At 44.6% G+C, this 15,500-nt stretch overlaps 1 protein-coding gene across 1 annotated transcript in view; it reads right to left on the bottom strand.

The window, feature by feature from the left end:
- Window positions 1-328: 328 nt before the first annotated feature.
- LOC139277338 (protein transport protein Sec61 subunit alpha-like 1) overlaps window positions 329-15,500 on the bottom strand; it is a 33,269-nt gene continuing 18,097 nt past the window's right edge. The window contains exons 7-12 of the mRNA XM_070895682.1: window positions 15,220-15,373; window positions 8,746-8,906; window positions 7,423-7,620; window positions 5,505-5,696; window positions 4,655-4,731; window positions 329-2,559 (exon numbers count right to left, since the gene is read on the bottom strand). Coding sequence (XP_070751783.1) covers window positions 2,373-2,559; window positions 4,655-4,731; window positions 5,505-5,696; window positions 7,423-7,620; window positions 8,746-8,906; window positions 15,220-15,373 — 969 coding nt within the window. The 3' untranslated portion in view covers window positions 329-2,372. The remainder of the gene's footprint in view (window positions 2,560-4,654; window positions 4,732-5,504; window positions 5,697-7,422; window positions 7,621-8,745; window positions 8,907-15,219; window positions 15,374-15,500) is intronic.

Consider the following 15,500-nt stretch of genomic DNA (forward strand, 5'->3'; position numbering starts at 1 on the left):
TATTACAAGTGACTACACTCCAAAAGTACTTCATTGGCTGTAAAGCACTGCGAGACATCCGATAGTCGTGAAAGGCGCTATATAAATCCAAGTCTTTCTTTAAATCTCTGGACTAAGGACGGTTGGGGCAGAACAAATAGAATGGCAGGATTCGTGTTCCCGTGCTGGAAGCCAGACACAGAAGTTAGTCTACTAGTCTGTGCTACAGTGGAGCATAAACACCGGCATGGACTGGATGGGCCGAATGGCCGTTTCTGTGCTGTATATTCTACGTACCTTCACAGAATCGGCTACATACACTATCAATCAGGAAGACTGATGTCAAACATGTTCTCAAACACTTTTATTTATAAAGTCTGGATTTGAAGTCAGCAGGTCCTAGAGGAGAACAAACACTGCTTAACGAGGTTAAGTCGCTGACAACGCGTGGGAATGCATAGAAAGTCCATTCTTTTCCCCAAACTGGAACCGCGAAAGAAAAAAAAAAATTAAATCCTGAAACATTTTACACCAGTGAAAAAGAGAATCCTTTAAAATCTCATCATCACAACAGAGCAGAGCAACATCAGTTTTCAAAAGGGTGCTGGGAATTATGTACAAAACTTAGCGTATTTAAAAAAAATGTATAGGGTCAGAGACAGGCACCAGCAAGTTTACTGATGGGCCCCAGCATTTTAGGATGCACTGGGAATACCAATCGTCCCCACACTCCGCCCCAGGATTGACGAATCTGGTCACCACTCTTCCTGCGTGAACAGGGACAGAGCGTCACCAGGCAATTCGACCAAGGAGGGTGGCGTTGCATTACAGGCAAGCCTGATCTGTCCATAGGCAATCCAGGAGTCAGAAGAGTAATCAAGGACAGGACATTAACATTTACACCCCCCCTGCAATCCAGGGGGTGCTGAAACCTCCCCCCCGCCCCCCCAAACACTGCACAGTTAATTCCTGATCTGGTAGGGATGGGAATTAAAAATCAAGGACATTAGCTGTACAAAATCCACTACTCCATTTATCCTGCGTTGTAGAAGATTAATGTCAAGTTTGAAAAAATAAAATGTAAGTTTCAAATCAAGAGAATTCAGACTTGTATCTTAAGGTTAAACTGTTTTTAAGTTTAAAAAGCGTGAGCAATTCTTTCGCTACCTCCAGCACCTGACCAACTGGTTATATACAAAGTGCCTCCGTACAGTAGAAACTCGCATCTTTAATTACTCCAATCCTAGAAACTCCCAATAGATTTGCTGGTGCATTTAACCCTAGAGTTTAGCGATGTCAGTGTTATGGAGGTGATCTGCCGGTACTTAATCAACGCCATCCTCTCCCCACTTCTGACAGATGTAATGGCCGTATCTCACCAACATTAGTCAGAAACTCAGACTGGGTGGATGGGGGAGGTGAGTGAATGAACAGCACCCCAATACTATATTGAATATGTGTAGACGGCCGTGCCATTACACAGATCTTTGATACCAGGCTCTGAATTACACTTGCAGGACACTGCTCCGGAGCATTTTAATCACCACTCCAGTCGTCGTCTCCTTCTCCGCACCCCCCAGCCCCACAGCTGAGACATAATCCAGTGGGCCGCTCGGGCCCTCTTCGTGTGTGAACTTGGATACAGTCAGCTGACCATCCGACCACAATGTTTGGCAGGTCCCGCGCAGCCGGTGAGACAGCTTTCGAACCGGAAAAAAAAGGGGCATGCGCAGAATTTGGAACGGGATAAAGAAAGATTAGAGGGAACATTGCCACAAGGTGCATCAGAATGGAGTGTGACTTGGTCCTCACTCGTCATCCACGCACGTCTGGATAATGATCGGGAGCAAGAACACGGTCTAATCTTCTCCCACACCGCCCTGCCCAAGGAGGGGTGCTGAGGCCAACTGCAGTGATTAAGCTGCTGAGCCAGCTAAGACCAGCGACCAGAGCGCAAATCCGAGACCTTTGCTGATCCAGGAGGCTTGATTAACACATCACACGCATAGAGTTTTAAATTTAAAATAACAATTTCCTCCTGGATCTTTTCATTACCCCTTTGAATCAGAGTTAAACAAAGTGAAACAATACACACACATACGCACACACACACACAAAACAAGCATGCTAAACACTTTCCATGGTGGAAATTTGTGCTTTTAACCATAATTAAACAAAAAACAGATTCCAAAACATGCTCTTGGTGACCAAGACAATGAAAGGCTGAATTAACCCTTTGCCACCCAGAGCGGCCGTGAATTCTCAGAAAATAAACAAGGGCACTCTGGGTGAGAAAGGGTTGGGAGACATTCTTCCCTGCTGTGATAATTCAGAAATTTCTCTCGTCGGGACTCTCTCAGATGCACTCGAAGGGACGGAGAACCTCCACGCTGTTAGAAGAGCAGGGCGCCCATGCTTCCCACTTCACTCTGCTCTTTCACGAAGATCTCAAAGTACTGGTAAATGATGGTGACAGCCAATAAAATACCAGTCCCAGACCCTATGGCCCCCAGAAAGTCAGCGAGTACAGACAGCGCACCAATGCACAGGCCTCCAAAGGCAGCGGCAGTAGGAATATATCTGAAAAAAATAAAGGAATGCATCAATACAAATTGCAATGTCATGTGCTACTCAATAGAACTTGTGATTCTATTTAAAAACGGGACCAAATGGTGGAGGCACTTTTATCTCAGTCCCTGGGTTCAAGTTGAGTAGAGACTGGTGGAGGGAAAGCCTTGTGTCTGCTAACAAGACTGGACAGCTTCAATCCAGTGCCCAGCAAGACCACTGCGAGTGTTAGCCATGGCTCAGTGGGCAGCACTTTCGCCTGAATCAGAAGGTTGTAGGTTCAAGTCCCACTCCAGAGACTTGGAGCACTGAAATCGAAGTTGACACTTAGTGCAGCACTGCACTGTCAGAGGTGCTATCCTTCAGATGAGACAAACAGAGGTCCTGTCTGCTCTCGGGTGCACGTAAAAGATCCCACAGCACTATTTTGAAGAGCAGGGGGGCATTCTCCCCGGTGTCCTGGTCAATATTTATCCCTCAATCAACATCACAAACATTATTTGGTCATTATCACATTGTTGTCTGTCGGAGCTTGCTCTGCGCAAAATTTGCCACCGTGGTTCCTACATTACAACAGTGACTACACTTCAAAAAGTACTTCATTAGCTCTAAAGCACTGGTCATGAAAGGCACTAAATAAATGCAAATCTTTTCTTTCAAAACAATCTGGAGCTCCACTGTACCCTAATGCAATGGCAATGCAGGGAAATGAAAGCAGACTGCACACAATGGCCACTAGGTGGGGTTTGCTCTTATTTCTGTGCATCATGTGCAACGCTTTTTAATTCAAAATGTGCGTGCACCTCTGCCTGTAACAGACTCATCTGTCCATCTTTCTCCAAGAGAGCCGCCTCCTATCGCATCTGTATTTCCGTCTGCAAACTCTGACAAGATGTGCTCAGACGAAAGAGCGTTTAACCGTAATGCTGAACATTAACTCCAGATGGAACAGTTTCTTAAAAAGGATTAAGTGTCCGAGCCTCAACCAGCCTGGCCTAGCAGCTGACCACCTGCTCGATGAAGAAACACTGACAGCTGCTCTTCACTTATACAGAAACTCTTCCACCCTCGTCTCTTCAGTACATAAGCCAATCTCTCACAGCCTCCTAGTACGAAGATTCCCTACCCAACGCCACTGCGGGAGCACCATCGCTGTGTGGACTGTAGCGGTTCCAGCACACAAAGCCACTGGGCATGGGCAATAAACGCAGCCGTGGCAATGTTTCACACATCAAGAACCAAAAAAAAAAAACAGTTGCATCTTTCTGTACATCTACAATTTTCTGAAAACACTTTCATTCTATCATGCTTTTCTCAAGTATTTGAATGCGTTTTTAAAAAGTACTATTTTATCAATACTCTGTCCTACTTCTATTCACACCTTACTCTTGATCCAGTCTGGGCCCATGCCGTTACTACAGAAGAAGCTGGGCCTGGGAGGGGAGCTCAGCGTTGCAGACAAACGACGAGGACAGGCTGTGCAACCCCCATTGGGAGTTAATAGCAGGCAGCAGGGGTGTAGTGCGGCTTCCAGAGTAGGGCCAAGACAGCTAAAGATCCGACTGCCCACGGGAAATGTAAGCCGCGAGGACAGAAGGGCACCCAGAAGAAAATCCAATCATTTGAGAGACAGGCAACACATTAAGGGTGGAAACACAACAAGGTTGCCATCCCCTGTAACACGATCACCAGCTTCAAACAGTTTGGCCAGTCACTCAATGCCAATTTTTAAAATACACAGACCAGTGTCTACTGAAGATCCAAGGTCATTTCTTTCATTCCCTTTCCTCCCACCTTCTGGGTGAAGAAGGTGCGAGAGAGAGAGTCGGGTCAGCCCGAAATCTCCAGCCGCCTAAACCTTGGTCACAATCGGCAGCTACCGGGTCGTGACACATCAGCGCACACATCACTCAATGGGATTGGAGCAGGAACAAAGTGCCAAGCTGCCGCTCAGTACTTCACACTGCATCTACTCGATAGCAGTGATGGGCAATGCACGGCTGGTTAAATATTTCAGGATCTATACACCATCAGATCACAGCCAACAATTTGATAATGGAATTTAAAAAAGGTTTTGGTGGACAGTTGTTAAGAGTTAATGACTCACCTGTTCAGCTCATGGACCATTGAGGTCTCCCGGTGTCCCCTCATCACCATCTGCTGTTCTTTGAGCTGTTTAGCGACCTGTAATTCAATGAGAAGAAATGCTCTAGCTTAATTGTGCTGTTATACTGGCCAGTGCAAGCACGTTACAAACCCCACCATCAACACAAGGCTAGTTCTGTGCCAGCAATGGTCCCAATCTAGCACCACAAGTATTCCATCTTTCTTCCCCCCCACCCCGCCAAGCCATGGTTCAATGGGTAACACTCTCACCTCACTCAAAAAGTTGTCGGTTCAAGTCCCACTCCAGAGACTTGAGCACAAGTAGGCCGACACTCTCAATGCAAGTACTGAGGGAGCACTGCACTGTTGGAGGTGCCATCTTTTGGGTGGGACGTTAAACCGAGGCCCCATCTGCTCTCAGGTGGACGTAAAAGACCCCGTGGAACTATTTCAAAGAGCAAGAGAGTTATCCCCGGTGTCCTGGGGCCAATATTTCTCCCTCAATCAACATCACTAAAACAGATTATCTGGTCATTATCACATTGCTGTGTGTGGGAGCTTGGTGTGCACAAATTGGCTGCCGCATTTCCCACAATACAACAGTGGCTACACACCAAAAAGTACTTCATTGGCAGTAAAGCATTTTGGGACGTTTAATGGTGGTGAAAGGCACTATAGAAATGCAAGTCTTTGTGTGTGGTCCAATGGCCCCATCAAGAACCAGACAGAGATCGCACCCAGATCCACTGGGAAAGGGGCAAGATGACAATTTAATAAAAACACCAATATAGAGATACTGATGGTAAGATTCCCTCGAACAGAAAATAAATCTCTACCATACAGACACTTACATCCTTGGCCGAAGAACCAGACACTTCGATCCAGGTCTTGGAGAAGAAAGCGCAGGAGCCCAGCATGAAGACGATATAAATCACTGCATGTACAGGGTCATCCAGCACCGAGCCAAATGACTCCGGAGGAGAGAGATAATAGCACAGACCCCCAACGGGATACGCACGGGCTGGACCACCACCCGTGTTATCCTTCAATTAAAAGGGAAAAATAAGTTATATTAAAGAAGAACATGGGGGTGGAGGGGTAGAGGTGAAGTCACTTACCTCAGATTACAGTCCAAATCCAATTTCAGGCTCCAAGCTGGACATTCCTCATTTCTTACACCTTCCCTCATTTTCTCCACATCTCTTCTACTCGGCAGCCCGTGACCTAACTTGCACCAAGTCCCGCTCACCCATCACCCCTGTGCTCGCTGACCTACATGGTTCCTGGTTAAGCAACGTCTCGATTTCAAGATTCGCATCCTTGTTTTCAAATCCCTCCATGTGGTCTCGCCCTTCCCTATCTCTAATCTCCTCCAGCCCACAACACCGCCCCCTCGCAGAGATGTCTGCGCTCCTTTAATTCTTCCCTCGAGCATCCTGGATTATAATCGCTCAACCATTGGTGGCCATGCCTTCTGTTGCCTCGGACCCAAGCTTTGGAACTCCCTGCCTCTACCTCATTCAAGACGCTCCTTAAAAAACCTACTTCTTTGACTAAGCTTTTGGTCACCTGTGCTAATTTCTACTTATGCAGCTGGTGTCAAAATCTTTTATCTCTAATACTCCTGTGAAGTGCCTTGGGACATTTCACTACATTAAAGGTGCTATATAAAAATACAAGTTGTTGTTGAAGATGCCAACATTTTCTGTGGCAGCTTCACTCAGCTGTCAGCCGACGTTCCCAGTAAACTGCGCTTGACTCTGCGCTGCCCATTTCCCGCACATGTGCCGTATTTACAGTGGCGAGACCGGAGAGCGGCATCTTTCCCATTACTGCGTGGCTGCGCAGCTTAGAGGGAACATCGCTGTCAGCTATTGCCCAGCAAATCACCCAAAAACCCGAGTCTTCACATCTGAGCTTAGACTAGCAGGGTACAACAGAGTCCAATACTGATCTCACCCAGCTCCCATACTTTCCAGCACAAAGTTGGCAGGACAACGATCAGGAACACCTCCCCAACAGAGGATTCCTGAGAGCAATTGCAGTGCCCCCCCCCACCCCCCAAATACCAGAGATGGGCTAGCTGCGCACACGCTCAGGATCTCTGCCACACTGGGTAGTGTATTTAATCGCCGAGCCAGAAAGAAGCCCTTTCAGCCTCCACTGCAAGTCCCGATCTCATTCTCCTGGTTGAATGAGGAATCTGTCCCATTCCTTTTAAAATAAAAGATGTGAAAACTGCTCTAGTTTTATCACTACCTGAATAACCAGATACTTGGGAGTCATTTACTCTTTCAAACTCGCTGCTGTCCCAATAAGTTTTTGAACCAGCGGAGCAGCCTAGAGTCCCACTCCCATTCTTGGGTAACCCCTGTAGGGTCCTCCTTTTCCACGTTCTGCCTCTACTGCTCCTCAATCTGTGGCACTTGGACAAGGAGGCATGTTCAAACTAGGAAACGGTAAATTTAGGACAGACATTAGGAAGTTCTTCAGTGATCGATACAGGGAAAGGGCTTTCAGGTTGGGCGATAAGGCAACCTCAAATAATTGGGAGGCCATCATGGGAACAGGAGAATGTAATTTCATTTTAGATGATGAGTCAAGATGGGCTAAATGTCTTCCCCTAATTTCTATCCACTTTGAGATGTTATGGAGAGCTGAAGCAGCAAGCAAGAGCCCATCACCAACCCAATCAGCTGGTTTTTTTTGCTACTTGATGTTTTTGGTTTAAAAAATGCTACCCCAAAAAAAATCAAAAATTGTACTTACAGACCATGTCCCCAGTAGATTGACTAGGAAATTGCCACTGAATCTCGTGGACAACATCTGCGAGATGACGTAGAGGTTGGAGACAAGAGCGGATTGGAGGATGATGGGAATGTTAGACGTGTAGAAGAGCTTGATGGGATAGGTGTTGTACTGGCCACGGTATCGGGCAGACTTGATTGGCAGATCCACTCTGAAGCCCTGCAAGGTGCCAGTGTAAAGTCGCTTTAAAATATATCGATTTTTTTTTTATATAAAGACCAGAAAAACACAAGCCAACTACAGAGATTAGGCAACAGTCCAGACATTTAACCTGGCACAATAGCACACTTGGCACAGCATTGACCCATTACACACCAGCAAGGATTGCTCTTTTATTTCCACTGAAACACACGAAGAATCCTTTTTCCCCATCCTGGCAAGTTGCAGAACTGAATTCAGTAAAGCGGGTTAATTTGTGGTCTGTCACCCAGAAAAATATATGACCACGAACACAAGAATTAGGAGCAGGAATAGACCACACAGTCCCTAGAGCCTGCTCTACCATTCAAGATCATGGCCGATCTTCCACCTCAACTTTCCCACATATCTATAATGCTCGATTCTGCTAGAGATCGCTATAGACCTCGATTCCCCATGAATCTGCAAATCCATTGATCTCAGCCTTGAATATACTGAATGACTGAGCAGCCAGACTTTTGGGATACTGAATTCCAAAGATTCACAACCCTCTGAAGAAATTCCCCCTCAGCTCAGTCTTAAATGGCTGACCCCTTATCCTGAGACTGTCACCCCCAGTTCTAGACTCTTCAGTCAGGGGAAACATCCTCTCAGCATCTACCCTGTCAATTCCCCTCAGAATCTTATAATTCAATGATCTCACCTCTCATTCTTCATGAAAGCTGCTGGATTGTCGTCACCACCTAACCGGTTGACAAAAGTCCTTGAGGGAATGGAAGCTTCCCCATCCCCACCCAGTCTGGTCGACATGTGACCCCAGCCCCAATGGTATTCAGTTGATTCTTAATGCCCTCTGCGCACCGGGGGATGGGCAATAAATAGAAACAAAAACAACTTCAACCTGGAGTGAAGCTCCTAGTGGATTAGACTTCGCATCCCCCCCTCCCAATTAATATGCCAACAATCTTAGAAAAACGTGCACTTCTGGTTATCAGAAGTTCTCAGTGCTTCACCTGGAAGGACATCGACTCGTGTAGGTAAATATGGCTGCTATCTTGCACCCAGTAAGATCCCATAAACAGCAGTAAGCGGAACGATTGACCAATCTGCTTTTATTTGGTGGCACTGGTTTAACAGTTCACTCACCTGGAAGTATATCACTACGGCGAAGACAAAGATGGTTGCGATGAGGTTCATGAGATTTGGCAGGTTCTGGCGGTAAAAGGCTTCACGAAGGGCACGGACTTTGTCCTGTCGTGTGGCCAGGAGATGGAACAGGGCAATGATTGATCCCTCAAACTCCGTCCCTGTGGAAAGCAAAAGCCACAATTAAAAACAGATGAAAAGGGAGGGAATCATTAGATTGGGAGATTATTTACAATACTGCAAATCTTACATGTAATGAGTGTTTAAAAATAATATTTTTTGGTTTTTGAGATATATTCAGAGCACAAGCACACACAGCTTCCTAACATGGCAGGTAGCTCTCGGAAGCCTCCGGAAATCTGCCTGGTTCTGTTTATTAACTATGCAGTTGCAGTACACAATACATCCACATCCACAGTGTGGAGCTACAAATATTACAAGCTTACAGACATTACACTTCTCCCTCAATGAAGAAGCCATCATAAACATCATACATAACTTTCATGTTTATACACAAGAGGATATAAACTTTTTTCCTCCATATTTACAAATTTAACTTTACCACTTGTTTTCTGTTTCGAAGAGGATACCTTCGCTCTCGAACAGAACCTTCCAAACATGGTGTCGATTTCACACTCATTCGAGGCTCATCCTGAGGAATGTTTACCTCCACGGAATTTCCTTGATTTTCATTTGAACTCACTAACTTCAGGCTCTGTTTTCCTGACTTGGACTCAGACTTTCATCTGATTCTCTCCTGGATTTGTTTCCAGTACATTGGATTTAGGATTTGCTACTGGAGTATCAAAACTATATGAATCAGAAATAACTGAATCATTCCCACCTTCAACTCCTTCCATGTCTGTAGGTAAAATATCAATATGAACAAACCTAACATATCTTCACCACTCTGCCTGGTAACCACTAACATTTATGGTGATGGTTCTTTACTCTCACCTTCTGGTTTAATTTCACACTTCTCTCTTTTACTCTACCTCCATCATGATTTTGTCTTAATTAAGTCTCTTCTATGGACTGTGCCAAATTTGGCTTTAACAACAAGAATCTGGTTTGTGGTTGTCGTTCGAGAAACAACTCTGCTGGTGTTCTACCAGTAGTTGTATGAGGGGTATTTCGATATGTAATCAAAATATTAGCCAATTTGTGATCCAATGACAACTGTCGTTTCCTTGGATTTGGATCTAACATTAGTTTTGAGGGCACGTTTTACAATTTGTACAGTGCGCTCTACTGCACCATTCGATGCAGGATGTTATGGTGGAACCTTGGTATGTTTCACATCATTTTTGCTCGTGAATTGTGCAAATTCCTCAACGAAATTGTGGTCCATTATCCGAAACAATTTCTTCAGGGAGGCCAAATGAAGAAAATAATTTTCATAAAATGTCCAATGTTATTTTCCACATTGGAAACACCTCAACCCACTTCGAATGTCCTTCTAACTCAGCAAAATCAAAATGTAGCCTTTGCCACACCCTGGGAGGCCAATTCCATGGCTGTAATGGTACTGGTGGTGGTTGCTTGCTTACTAATTGACATGTCGTACAGACTCACGATGTACTCTATCTTTATCAAGACCTAGCCACCATAAATAACTGCGTGCAAAACTCTTGGTCAAGCACATTCCCAGGTGCTGGTCATGGAGGTCTCCTCATAATTTGGACCTGAATTTATTTGGTATAACCACTCTTGCACCCCACATGATACAATCTTTATCTACTGATAATTCATTCCTACGAATGAAGAATGGATGTGTATCTTTGTCTGTTATCTGGTTTGGCCATCCATTTGCAATATACTCATACACCTTTGACATCACTGGGTCATGTTTGGTTGCTCTACCAATCTCTTCAGCTGTGACTGGCAGTTCATCAATGAATGAAAAATAAAACACTTCTTCCTTATCGGGTGTAACTTGTGATGGGGAAGGCAATCTAGACATTGCATCAGCATTACTGTGATCAGCTGATCATCTGTATTCAATATCATATGTATATGCTGACAATCAAAGCCCATCTCTGCATTCAGGCTGCAGCTAATGTTGGAACTGGGGACTTTGGATGGAGGATTGCTGTTAGGGGCGTATGGTCCGTAACGATGGTAAACTTACAACCATACAAGTATTTGTGAAACCTCTTGACCCCAAAAATTAATACCAAAGCTTCCTTTTCAATTTGTGCATAATTACTCACTGGCACAGAGTGGGTGAAGCAAAAGCAATTGGTCTCTCCTCCCCACTAAATATATGAGAGATTACTGCCCCAACTCCATACAGAGAGGCATCACATGCTAGCTTAATCTCCTTAGATAGGAGACAGTGAACTAACATGGTGCTCTCTACGAATTTGCTTTTACACTCCTTGAATGCTGTATCGCATTCTTTTGACCACTTCCAATGGACCTGTTTTTAAAAAAGTTCATTCAGTCGATGTAATACTGTAGCCAAATTTGGTAGGAACTTCCCATATTAGTTCAAAAGACCAAAGAATGAACAAAGTTCAGTGACATTCCTGATCGCATCCAGTTTTTCCTTGGTCGGATGTAAACCATCTTTGTCTACTCTATACACTAAGTACTCCACTGAGTTTTTAAATAACTCACATTTATGAGCAGACACTCATACTCCGTGCTTCTCTAGCCGTTTGAGGACTTCATTCAATATTTTATTATGAATTTGCCTATTTGGTGCTGAAATTAGTATGTCATCCAAATAACATACCACCCCTTCAATACCTTGCAAAATCAGGTTCATGACCCCTTGGAATATGGCAGGGATGGAAGACACTCCAAACAGTAGCCTATTAAATTGATATAGGCCTAGATGAGTATTTATAGTCAAACATGACTTGGACTCATCTAGTTCAAGCTGTAAGTAGGCATTCGTAGGATCCAGTTTTGAGAAGGTCTGACCACCTGTCAGTGTTGTGAACAAATCTTCTATATTCGGCAATGTATTGGGGACATTATCCTTTAGAATCTGGTTTACGGTTACCTTATGATAATCACCACCCAATCTTATATCATCGGACTTGGGTACAACTATAATGGGTATAGCCCAATTACATCGATCGATCTTACAAATAATGTTAAGTCTCTAGTCTTTTGAGTTCTTGCTCAACTTTCTCCTCGAGTGCATATGGTACAGAACGTGGCCTGTAGTAAACCGATCTAGCGTCCTTCTGTACCCTGACACTCGCCTCGAATCGGACTGCCCGTTTCGCAGGACACCTTTGGATACTTCTTGATAACTTCATCCATTGGTGAAAATCTCACTTCCACACAGAAAATCTTACTCCAATCCAGCTTCAGTGAGCTCAACCAATTTCTTCCTAGTAAGGCAGACTTGTCTCCTTTCACTACTATTAGAGGCATATTCTGAAATTGATCTTTATATTTCACCGATACGGTGATACGACCTACTACAGGAATTTTCTCTCCCGAGTAGCCTCGCAGCTCTATCTTGGATTTCGCCAGTTGAAAATCACGCAATTTGTCGCGATAGTGACTCCGGTACTACACTCACAGATACACCCGTGTTAATTTCCATTGGTATCTTGAATCCCGCAACATCTATGTGGATTTTAATGCTTTTCGAATCGCTGTCCATTAACCTCGTGCTCCTGATGACGTGTAACTCTAACATCTCCTCGTCCTGTTGTTCTTCCATGTTATGTAGTCTCTTGGGATTTCTACTCAGCTTTGAACGCTGGACTCTTCAGTCGGCATGCCTTTGCAAGATGCCCAGTCTTTCTGCAGAAGAACACCCTGCCTTCACATATGGACAACTTTGAGCAATGTGTTGTCCCAGGCATCTATAGCATGACTTCGACGCTCTGTTAGAATTTCTAGCTTGAGACTTTGGGCCCCCACCATCTTTAACTTTGAACCTGCAGGTGATTTACCTTGGTTGACTGACGACCGTAATTATTATTTAATTCTCGGGAATATTGTTCCACCATGCCCATCGACCTTGCTGTCTGACAAGCAATCTCAAAAGTCAAGTCATCAATAACTTCCTTCTGATCGCATCATTTTTCACCCCAAAAACAAAATGATCCCGTAACTCGGTTTTGAAAGTTTCCAAAATTAGTGCATCGATAGCTTTTTTAATGCTACGATGTAATCACTGATACTTTCATCAGTCTTTTGATTCTGAATCCTGAAACGATAGCTTTCAGCAATTTCAAACAGTTTGGGGTTATAGTGCTGCTCCAGCTTCGTTAAAATCTCTAAGCGTTGTGTCCTTTGGCTCGTCAGGCACAAGCAGATTTACAAGGGTTTCGTATAATGTCAGACCCGCCACCGATAAGATCGCTTTCTTACATTCCAACACAGCCCGGTTCTGGACTGCATTGTCTGGAACTTCGATTATGTTATTTGCAGTGAAATAGATTTCTAGCCGATCCACATACACTTTAAAACGTTCCCGGTCATGTCTATATTCCTCCAAATGTCCGATTACACCTGCCATTTTAATCTCTAGCTGTTCACACCGTGTGCTGTATTTTACCTCGGATTTTGTAGCTTTTTCCAAAGACAGAAACTTCCAAAGTGTCTGTTAGCTGGCTGAATCCTTCAACAAAATTTAAGCTTTAAATCATCCGAAAAATCCCATCTGGCCGCTAAATGTGATATATTCACAGAGCACAAGCACACATAGCTTCCCAACATGGCAGGCAGTTCTCTCGGAAGCCTCCAGAAATTTCCCTGGTTCGGTTTATTATTAACTATGCAGTTGCAGTACACAATACGTCCACATCCACAGTGTGGAGCTACAAACATTACAAGCTTACAGACATTACAGTTCTCTCTGCATTATCCAGCCAGGTGAGCACAGCTGAATGCATTAGCATGCAGTCGAGTGCAGACATCACTCTACTCTCCACAAGGCGGAGATGGAAACACAGCAGGTGTAGATACAAACTACGGCCCATCATTGCAAGGTTCAAAGCTCATTGTTCAACCATTTAAAGAGACCGCAGGAAGCCACCTCTAAGATTTTGCATTCGGAAGAGCCATGCAAGAGAGATGAGTCTTTTGTACAGTTTTTCCAAAAGAAGTCGCCATTCATATTGCTGTTCGAATAGTCTCAAACTCAATACACGAGGGACCATGACAGCCACCAGTGACAGGGCTTTCACCACATCCACCTGTGCAAGACATTTCACCATACAAATACCCACAGCACAGATGCAAACATTAATCTGGCTGTACTATTGCCATAGATCCTTAAAAAAGGAGCAAACATGATTAGGTTTTCCTCTTTGCCAGCCAGGACGTATTATCCTTCCTGTTAGCAACTGCTGACAATCTGTTTTTCAACAAAATAACCAGGAATAGGCACAGTCATCTTTAAAATAAAGACAAACCCAGATTGATTCCTGGGATATGGGTGGGGGGTGGGGAGGGAAAAGGGGAAGAGATTGCCCTCTGAGGAGAGATTGAGTAGACTAGGCTTATATTCACTAGAGTTTAGAAGAATGAAAGGTGATCTCATTGAAACATACAAAATTCTTACAGGGTTTGATGTGGGGGGGGGGGGGGGGGGGGTCTAGAACCAGTGATCAGAGTCTCAGATGAGATGAGGAGAAACTTCTTCACTCAGAGGGTGGTGGATGTTCAGTCTGAGTATTTTCAAAACAGATCAGTAGATTTTTGGATATTAAGGGAATCAAGGATTTTGGGGATCAGGCAGGAAAGTGGGGTTGAGGTCGAAGATCAGCCATGATCTTATTGAATGGCGGAGCAGGCTCAAGGGGCCGAATGGCCTACTCCTGCTCCTAATTCATGTGCTTCTCACACACTGATGCACAGGATACAACGGCTGGGCATTTCCCTCAGACAGGACTTGTGCATTTCTACTTTCTCAACAATGTGGCCCTTACTCCTTCAAGCCCTTCTCTCGGAGCTCCATATACTCCAATTTCCGGATTGTTGTAAAACCCCATCTGGTTCACTAATGTACTTTAGGGACGGAAATCTGCCGTCCTTACCCGGTCTGGCCTATATGTGACTCCAGACCCACAGCAATGTGATTGTCTCTTAACTGCCCTCTGAAATGGCCCAGCGAAGCCACTGTTATTCTAAACCACTACAACGAAGTCTCTGTGGGAGCACCTTCACCACACGGACTGCAGCGGTTCAAGGCGGCGGCTCACCACCACCATCTCAAGGGCAATTAGGGATGGCCAATAAATGCTGGCATTGCCAGCGACGCCCAATATTCCATGAATGATTAGAAAAACCTACACTTCTCTTCCCTACAGTCCCATTGTGTTAAAATAAAATCGCATAGTCTCCTAGTCCAACACATCTATTACTCAATTGACCTCATCTGATCTCTTACCCAACCATGGCAGTATCCATCATAAGCATTGGCCCTTCACCCAGCTTTCTCAGGATGAGCTGCACTGTATATACAATTTAAGGGTATAAAGACCATTATCTGCCTACCTCTACCGGTGTTCACTGTAGTCGGGCTGAAAGCCTTCCACACGATGGTCTCACAGATGTTGGTGGCGATGAAGAGAGAGATACCAGATCCGAGGCCGTACCCTTTCTGCAGCAGTTCGTCCAGGAGCAGCACAATCAGACCAGCAACAAACAGCTGTAAAAGGTTTAAAAACCCATCGCGAACAAGTCCAGTAAAACTCAGCAAGGAAAACACACGGCAGCTTGAGTGGAATCTTAAGTGATAAACCGTTTGCCCAATAAAACAGATTTCTTTTCCAAAT

The sequence above is a fragment of the Pristiophorus japonicus genome, chromosome 12 (assembly GCF_044704955.1).
Source record: "Pristiophorus japonicus isolate sPriJap1 chromosome 12, sPriJap1.hap1, whole genome shotgun sequence".
Classification (NCBI taxonomy): domain Eukaryota; kingdom Metazoa; phylum Chordata; class Chondrichthyes; family Pristiophoridae; genus Pristiophorus; species Pristiophorus japonicus.